The following is a 9,089-nucleotide window of genomic DNA, read 5'->3' as shown; positions in this document are numbered from 1 at the left end:
ACTTCTTCCTCTGTTTCGTTTCTAAAAAAGCAAATCTCATAACAAAAGATGGCCCCACAAGATGGTCTAGTACGATTTTATACGGACAGCTACACCGTTTTTACTCCCTCTGTTCACAAATATAGGATGTTTTAAATATTTTAATATGAATTATAAACTGAAATGAGTAAATAAACACATTAAAAATATCTATATACATCCGATTCACAATAAGTTACATCATCTCATCAGAATCGAGTTGCTTGTCCTCTAAAAAAATTGCGTTGCTTGGGCCTCAAGCCTGACAAGTTTCTTGTGCGTGCGGTCAGCGATGGCGTCATATGCTGGCCCCGAGGATCTTGATTGATTGAGCTTACACACACACGCACGTTGCTCTTAATAAATGCACAAGTCAAGAAGCAATATCATCTGACAAGCTCAGCTAAGCTCAGCTCAGCTCGCCTCGGCTCATCTCACAGGCGTAGTGCACTAGAGACAGAAAACTTCACCCGTCAATCGCCATGGCGCTCAACCTTCGCGCCGCCACATCCCTCGCCGCCCCGCCGGCTCACCTGCGTCCGCGCCGACGCGCCACCTCTGTCTCTGTGGTCCGCGCCACTGTGTCCCCTCCCCCGGCGCTCGACAGCAGGCGGCGCCCGCAGAACGTGTCCGGCGACTTCTTCGTCGGTGAGCTCCCCCATGCAGTCAAGCTGACGCTGATGCGACCTCGTCCTCATCGTCCCAGCTGACGGGGTCTTTGGTGTGCAGATCACCGGTGCATCGACTGCGCCACCTGCAGGTGGATGGCTCCGGAGGTGTTCAAGAGAGTCGACGGCCAGTCCGCCGTGGCGGCGCAACCCACCTCCGAGGAAACCAGGACCAAGGCACTGCAGGTAACATCTTTGATCACTGTAATTAAAAGGCCTTCTTCGATCAGCCAATCATAGCTGCAATTAACCGGGGTGTTTTAGATGTCCAACACCAGACACTAATTAACTGATGGTATTTCTCTGACCCAATCACCCAACTTAGTTCATACTAATGCTTAGTCCTGGTAAAGTTACTGGGGTTCCTTCCGTTCTATCAAAAAAGATCAGTCATTGGACAAATAGATCATGGCATTTCCATGTATGTTTGCAGGCCTTGCTCTCTTGCCCTACATCCTCTATCCACACCGACAAGCCTGCACAGGACATGCTCCAAGTGCAGAACACGTTCCCTCTCCCCATCGACGATGATCTTCCCGTATGTATAAACATTTTCATATAATGTCTCTCTTTTCGTATCTTTACTCTAGTCACAGTCCTTTAGCATAAATGTATAAACTGCCTGCTTATCTATTCAGGGAGTTTACCTCTGTGGTTACCATTCTGAGAACTCATATGGAGCAACATCTTATCTTATTCTTCACCCGGAAGGGAACATAATGGTTGACAGGTATATTCGTTGTCGATTTTCTGAGAATTTGTCAATCAACTTATCAAGTCTCATTCAGAAACTACAATCAATTATATATATTCGCTGTTGATGTTCTGGTATTGTTGTCAGCCCAAGGTATACACCGAAACTAGCGAACCAGCTTGAGAAGCTCGGCGGAGTGCGTTACATGTTTCTGACTCACATGTATGTTCAGACTGACATGATTCTGTATTTATTTATGCGTTTACCGCCTTTTTATTTGGGAGATTGAATATTGTCTATCTAACCTGTCATCAAACAGTGATGATGTAGCGGATCATCGGAAATGGGCCGAGCGGCTAAAGTGCGAGAGAATCATTCATTCAGGAGATGTAAGAGCCTCAAACACAGAACTGCACCTTTCTCTCTTCATCCTTCTATACCCAACAAACAAAATGACCTGTAGAAAGAAACTTAGGAGTGTTGGAATGGTTTGCATTTTGAACAATTCATGTTCTGAGGATACTTGAATCATACTGTAATTCATAAATTCTAAAATTGTATTTTCGCTGATTATCTACTGCAATAACCATGATGATACATGTAGAGACTGTTAATGCTGATTTCGGCGGCCGAGTATTGTAATTTGTTGTCTGATATTTGTCCTGGTTATTTACTGCAATGACCATCATGCTGGTACAGGTGGAGGATATCACTGCTGATGTTGAGTGGAAACTTACTGGAAATGGCCCCTGGAACATTGGAACTGATTTTGAACTTATTCATACACCAGGGCATACCAAAGTAAGAATTTGAACTCAATGAATGAAGCTACATTAAATAAGTACTTCTTACCTCTGGATTAAAGAGGAGGTAAGCCTGGAGATATGTGCACTATGGCTGCACTGTAAGTTATGAATACATTGGGTTATCACTCTGTTATGTCCAAGATTTTCTTAAACTTCAGATAATTGCATGATATTCTTTTGTTGCTGGGAAATTCACCAAGTTTTTTTGTTAGTCTTTTTAAATGCAAGGCAGCTTGATTGTACTGATCATGGATGTATTTGGGCATCTTTTTTTTTAAGAAACCTCGTGCGAGGGCAGGTGTTCGTGCATTTCATTAAGAAGAAGAGAGTTAGTCCAGTTTATAAGGAAAACCAGACCCAAAAACCTAACATTCTCGGTTAATCAGGGAAAACCGAATGAAAACCCAAAAAACGAAAAAAAGGCACTAGAGCTTGGGGATAGGGACAAGACAAATGCAGAAGTATTTGGGCACCACACTGATCTTCTTTAACTAATTATATATTCATTTTTGTAGGGCTCAGTATGTTTGTTGTACAAACCTTTGAAGGCACTATTTACTGGTGACCATGTCGCAAAAACAGAAGAGTCAGATGATCTAAACCTCTTTCTGATGTACAGTAAGCAATCAGGTAGCAGAATCCTCCCTTCTTCCCAGCCTTCCTAACTTTTTGAAGATCACTGTTCAACTTTATTGTATGCTAAAACATCGATTGATGTGTCTGCTTCACAACCTTGCAGTGGGTGTGCAGCTGGACAGCATCAGGAAGTTACTGGTCATCGATTTTGAGTGGTTTTTACCTGGTATGTAGACCTTCAAATGCTGCACACATAAACTACCAATATTCGGCTTCATTGTTTGATTTGTAAAACATATCATGTTTGTCTTGAACACACATCAAAATGTAATGTACTAGAGCAAGGACACCGAGAAGGCGACAGAACTACAAGGTCAAACCATACAAAGAGAACCGCGGCAAAGGCCAAACAAAATAACTAATAGTATAAGCTAATCTAACTATTTTCGAAAGAAAAGCTAAGCTATCTAGACTGTCGTAAACCATTTCATTTATGATATTTGGTTCACTCGCTTTTCCTTAACTTGCACTGATTATTGTCTTATTGAGTTGTCTCTTTCCAGGGCATGGCTACCGAATCCGGTATGAGGATGTACATGCCAAGAATTCAGCTATTGAGGCTCTCCTTGCAGACCACATAAACTAAGGAGCATCTTATGATCAAAGACTTCAAATATATGGATTCGAGAATAAAGGGACTAGGTGGATATGCAGTCCCAGTAAAATACTGATCGACGCTACTGCTTTGACTTCTTTGTAAAAATACCATGTGCTTTATTGTAATACTCCTTCTGTAAACTAATATAAGACGTCATGATACCTCTCTCCTGGATGTATAAGGCTCGGATATACCTATAGCGAGTTGAAAATGTAGTAGAGTATCGTGCAATGAGCGTGTGTTATTGGAACAGATTATACCGTGTTTATTAAAGGAAATTATTATATTAGGACAGGCTAGTAAATCAATCATGTGTAACATGTTTGTCTGAACACTACTTTTGTGGATAATCTGGTAAATCGGACAACGTATTTCCCTTCGTCCCCTCCCGTCGCTCCCGCGAGCGACCGAGGGAATAACCCTAGCCGCCAGCACGCGTCCCTCTCCCTTTCCTCCCTCCCCTCGCCGCCGCCTCTCCGAGCCACCGAGCAAAGCCCGGTGGGTGCTGGCGGCGGCGGGGCCCTTCCTCTACTCGCTCATGGGAGCTTCACGCGGGCGGGCGCTCCCTGGCGACGGCACGGCGCGGATCAGGGGCGCGGCGGCGCTCGGTTGTGCTCGGTGGTGGAGTTGCGGAGCGGTAGGCCGAAACTGGAGGGTCGGGCGCGGGTGGTTCAGGGCGGATGCGTGGCCGGGGTGGCGGCTTCGCCTTCGGCTGGATCTGCCCCGCGGGTGGCGCGGGCCTGGCGGCCGATGGGCGGCTCACGAGATGGTGCCTCGCGGCGGGGCGCCCACGCATCACGACGGTGGTACGGATCAGGGTGATGGCTCCTCTCGAGGCCCTCTTTGGCGGCGGGGTGCGGTTGATCCAGCGATCCTCGTCGGCGGTCGACGGGTGGCTGCCCCTTCTCGCGTGGTTCTGGCCAGAGGCCGTGGTAGGGCGTCAGGGGCGACGCAGTGGAGGTTGTTGGAGGGACGGGCAGACCGACTGCTCATCACTGGCGTAGGGGGCGTCGGTCCGAACGAGCTCCGCTCCCCCCTCCCCTCTTCTAGGCTTGGCCTCCTGGCTGCAAATCGATGTTGCAGGGTGGGACGGCCACCAGCGGTTCTGTTGATGCTTGGTTCCTGTCAGTCGGCTCAAGCCGACACCTTTGATGGTCTCTGGAGTATCTGGAAGCGGGGCGGCGGCCCTGGTCGTGGGAGCTGTTGGCTCGTGGGCGGAGCTCGCGACTCGGGTGCTGATAGGCTCGTTGCCATGGCATCATGGGCGGTATTGGGATGGACCTTTGACGATCTACGATGGTGGTGCGACCGGCGATCTCCTGCCGTGTCGTACCACGGGTGGAGGCGGAGGGTGGTGGCCGAGATGAAAACCTCGTCTGGTTCGGACAAGACTGATGGCGGCGGCGTCCATGTGTCGTTCCCTTTCTGAAGGCTCCATCGCGGTAGCCCTGTGTCCTTCACCGTACTCCACATGAAAACCTCGATTCAGTGGATCGGGCAATGACGGCTCTTCGGTGTCATTTCTTTCTTGGAAGCACCGCTTTGGAGTTTCCTGGGTCGTCGAGTTTTGATGTTGCTGATCATGAGCCCCTTGTATGTGCCTTGGGTGTATGTGATGTTGGTTTGTATGCTTTCTATATGTGGATCGTTGCTTTATTTATAAAGCGGGGCGAAAGCATTTTTGGTATGACTGCTTTTGTCCATTTGTCGGTGAATACTCACAACATATGCCATAGGTAGGCTAAAGTCGGTGAGAACCGAAGGGACAAAGGTGGACAGTGGGAACGAGGTTGGTACACGCATAGAACGCACGATGTACCCAGGTTCAGGGCTCTCCGTAGATATAATACCCCTAGTCCTGCCGGAGTGTTTTATGTGTATGAATAGAGTACAGGTTTGCTCCTGGAGCTGTGTTGGGAGGAGGAAGCGGGGAGCAACCGGCTCATCTCTGCCTCTCTCTCTGTGGTTGGTGAGTGTATGGTGTTGTTCGACTGTGGAATGATCGGCCCCCTTGCATGGAGGGCGACCGGGGGGTTTTATAGACGAACCCGCCGGCCTACAATATGGATAAACGATGCAAGTGTGGGACCCGGCTGGCAGCCTCGCCGGCTGGCCAGGGGCCCACTAGAGTCTTGTCTTGTCGCTTGAGGGGCCCACCGGCTGCATGGTCTCGATTGGCAGTGGGACCCGCCGGCTGGCCAATGAAGCTCTCGCGTAAGGTTGACGCCGAGCATGCGTTGTACGTCAAGCGTCGTCCAGCGAGATTCGTCATGGGCAGGAGGTACGGCCGTCTCCACTGTTCCCCACGCGGAGTGCAGTAATGGAGTGGGAGTGCGACGGTCCGACACTATGCTAGGTGATGGATCAGAGCCGGGGTAGGTCAGCGGCGTGGCCGCCGACGCTCGTACCTGTCGGGCGCCCCGATCCAGTACCTTTGCTGACGCGTAGCTACCTTTAATCGTAAGGTCTCATCCTGACCTATGATCTGATGTGACTTGTGATCTTCGGCTGGCTAGCCTGCTTGGCTAGCCGGCTTGGGTGCGACCGCCTCACTCCTAGCCGGGCTGGCTGGACTAGGCCGGCTCAGAATAGGTAGCCGCCTCGACTCTAGCCGGCAGGGGTTGCCTGGCCGGCCAGAGGGATGGCCGCCTCGTCCTCTAGCCGGCCGGAAGACTTGGGCCTTGAGAATCTATATATGTCCATGTCCTTTGGGCCGGATATGAAGGAGCAGGCTTGATGAGCCTACCCCGGGGTTATCCCCCCGACAGTAGTCCCCGAAGTTGGCGAGGCCTGCCGCCTGCTGGCGGGCGGCCTCACCAGCTTGATGATTTGCCTTGATATTTTCACCGCTATTCGTGACGAGGGGTGCCGGCTTCGAAACCGACTAGCTTCAGAACGACGCCTCGGCTTCGTCGCAAGCCGCTCGGAGAACGCCACGTGCCAGGCCCCGCCTGGCATAATGATCGTGATTACTGATGACGGGACCGGGCCTGGGCCCTGTGTCCCGCCACGACGCCCCCTCGGCCTCCGTGCGAGAGATCCTCTGCGGATTTACTACGCGGTGGTTGGGCTTAGGGAAGCGTTACCTCTCGTAATACACGGGGTCAGTGGGGGTCCAGTGCGCACCGGATCCCCTCCCCATGACGCTTCGTGGGGGTTTAAATGGGATGCGGGGGTTCCGAGGAGGCCATTCGCTCCCCTTCTCGTCCCGCATCCGCGCCCTCTTCCTCCCTGCGCCCAGAGAGAAAGAGCTCGCGTCCTTCGTCTTCCTCGTCTTCATCGCCGCGAAGTCGCCAACCCCTTCGGGTTTCCGTCACCCGCAGCCATGGCCGGTGGTTCTTCCTCGAAAAGTTCCTCGGCGCAGAAGACGTTGTCGCAGGGAGCCTGGCTGGGCAGCGAGGTCGGCGAGGAGCACATCGAGGCGCTCTGTCACCACCGACTGCTGCCCCCGGCCTCCCAAGTGCTGGTGCGACTCCCTGGCGCTGAGACCGCTCCCACACCCGCCGTGGGAGAGGTCGTGGTCTTCACCGAGCATTTCTACTGGGGCTTCGGGCTCCCGGCCAGCGCCTTCTTCGCCGAATGGCTCCGCTTTTTTGGCCTGCAGCCGCATCACGTGGCGTCGAACGCCATTCTGCAGTTGTCGGCCTTCGTGGTCCTGTGCGAGGGTTTCATGGGGATCGAGCCCTGCGTCGACCTGTGGTGCAGCTTGTTCTTCTTCAAGCAGCAATCCATTGCCATGGAGAAATCCGAGGTGGAGAAGCTCCACGGGCCGCGCCCGATGACGCCGTGCGGGGCCGCGTTGGTGCACCACTGCTCGAAATCGGGCTTCCCCCAGATGCCCTTGCAAGAATCCATCAAGCATTGGCAGAAGGGTTTCTTCTATGTGAAGAACGCCGACCCCGCCCTGGATGTCCTCAACATGCCCCCGTTCGACATCGACCCACCGACGAGGTTGAACTGGGCGACGAAGACCCCCAAGCCGATTTCCGAGGTGGCGCTGATCTGTGCCCACCTCGATATTTTGGAGAAGGGCGGCCTCCTTGGCCGCGACCTGCTCACCACCATGGTGGCCTGCCGGATCCTGCCCTTGCAGAGGTGACCGCATCTGGTTTGCCAGATGAGCGGCCGGCATGATCCATGCCGGATATCCACCAAGAGGTTCACTCCCGGTGTTGTAGCGCGAAGGGTGAATCTGATCTCCACCGCCCGCATGGATGAGAGCGGGGAATGGACGTGGGGGATGACCCCCTTTAACAGGTCTCGTCCGCTTCTGATGGTAGGTGGCCTCTTTATTCTTTTTTATTTGCCTTGTAGCCGGTCGTCTTGCTGAGCCGACAATCGAATCCCTTTTCACAGCTGTACGAGAATCTGCAGGGGTCCCTCCGTCCGCCCACTCCCGACATGGATGTGTCCGACGCCTCGGAGATTGAGGACGAGGGCATGATTGAATCCCGCTCGGACTCCTCCGCCGGCTCGGAGAATCCCCTGGAGTCGGAAGGGACAGAGCCATCTGGTGAGTACGCACGGCCCTCCATTGCGGACTGGACGGATGACGACGAGATTCCCTCATTCATTTCTGGAGCAGCCTTCGAGGAGGACTCCGATGGGGTGGAAGAGGTCACCAGCCCGCCACTGACGCGCGGCAGGCGCCAAAGGGGCGGAGCGACCGCCGCCGACGAGGCAGCCGGGAGGAAGGGCAAGGGTGCCACAGCATCCCGACCAGCTCCTAAGCGGCCGGCGCCGGGTCCTCCAGCCGGACAGCGAGCAGGCGGCGCAAAGAGACGCCGCGACGCTGGCCGGAGGCAGGTCCCTATGGTAGCGGGGTAAGATTTCCTCCCCCCTTTCTTCGTTTATCTCGCGAGGAGCTTTGTTCCTTAAGGACTTTGCTTGACAGGGACGCGGAGGAGGTGGATGAAGACACAGCCTCCGCAGCCGAGCGGGTTGGCTGGGCAACAGCCGATGCTGCCTAGAGGGAGCTTGAGATGGAGTCCAAACGCCGGTGGGACACGGCTACCAGGAAGGCGGTCGTGGGCCAGTCTCTCCCTAGCCGGGTCGAGAGGCCGGTGGAGAAGCGTGCGAAGGCTAGACATGACCCCTCCGCACATGCTCGCGCGGAGGAGCCAGCTAGCGAGGCGGCTTCAAGGCAGGCCTCAAGGGCTGAGGGCGCCCAGCCTTCAGGGCCGGAAGCCTCGGCGCTGGTGGACCAAGAAACGGTCCCTGACTCCCCCAGGGCTGAGGCGGCACCCGACGTGCCGGAAATGGTTCTAGACGCGCCGGACGCGGCCCGTGATGTGCCAGGGGCGGCCATGGATGCGCCGGATGCGGCCCATACGCCTCCTGCAGAGGAGGTAGCGCCAGCCGGGATGGGGCCAGAGCCGGCCGCCGAGCCGGCACCAGGATCCGGTGCCATCGTCGTTCCCCAGCACAGCCCTGTTGCGCCAGGAGCTGGGGGCCGGGCCGGGATCCGGCCCATGAAGACATGGCGGGAGGCCAACCAGGCCCGTCTGCGACTGCCCGCCGGCACCGCGCTTTCTGGCGTCCCGGAGCTCGTGTCGATGTTTACCAGCAGCCGGTCCAAGGTGGAGCAGTCGGCCCGCATGGTATGCGGTGACATGGAGCGCCTGGAGGCCCGCACCCAGGTAGGTGTTTCCTCTTTGGTTTTTGAACTT

At 54.2% G+C, this 9,089-nt stretch overlaps 1 protein-coding gene across 1 annotated transcript; it reads left to right on the top strand.

Moving 5' to 3' along the window:
* The first annotated feature begins 348 nt into the window (after positions 1-348).
* On the top strand, positions 349-3,728 carry LOC123411355. The gene is made up of 10 exons (XM_045104289.1): positions 349-666; positions 748-872; positions 1,120-1,224; positions 1,325-1,416; positions 1,528-1,602; positions 1,700-1,769; positions 2,080-2,181; positions 2,702-2,816; positions 2,926-2,988; positions 3,326-3,728. The coding sequence occupies exons 1-10, from the start codon at positions 501-503 to the stop codon at positions 3,406-3,408; spliced, it is 996 nt and encodes a 331-aa protein (XP_044960224.1). The 5' UTR covers positions 349-500; the 3' UTR covers positions 3,409-3,728.
* Positions 3,729-9,089: the final 5,361 nt, after the last annotated feature.

The sequence above is a fragment of the Hordeum vulgare genome, chromosome 1H (genome assembly GCF_904849725.1).
Source record: "Hordeum vulgare subsp. vulgare chromosome 1H, MorexV3_pseudomolecules_assembly, whole genome shotgun sequence".
In the NCBI taxonomy this organism is placed as follows: Eukaryota; Viridiplantae; Streptophyta; class Magnoliopsida; order Poales; family Poaceae; genus Hordeum; species Hordeum vulgare.
The sequence above is the reverse complement of the archived record's forward strand: the minus strand, read 5'-3'. Positions and strand labels throughout refer to the sequence as shown.

Excerpts from the sequence above, each read along its gene's own strand:
- LOC123411355 (XM_045104289.1), top strand. The coding sequence starts at position 501 with ATGGCGCTCAACCTTCGCGCCGCCACATCCCTCGCCGCCCCGCCGGCT. Across the intron at positions 1,770-2,079 it reads GAATCATTCATTCAGGAGAT|GTGGAGGATATCACTGCTGA; the intron begins GTAAGAGCCTCA and ends ATGCTGGTACAG. Across the intron at positions 2,182-2,701 it reads ATACACCAGGGCATACCAAA|GGCTCAGTATGTTTGTTGTA; the intron begins GTAAGAATTTGA and ends TCATTTTTGTAG.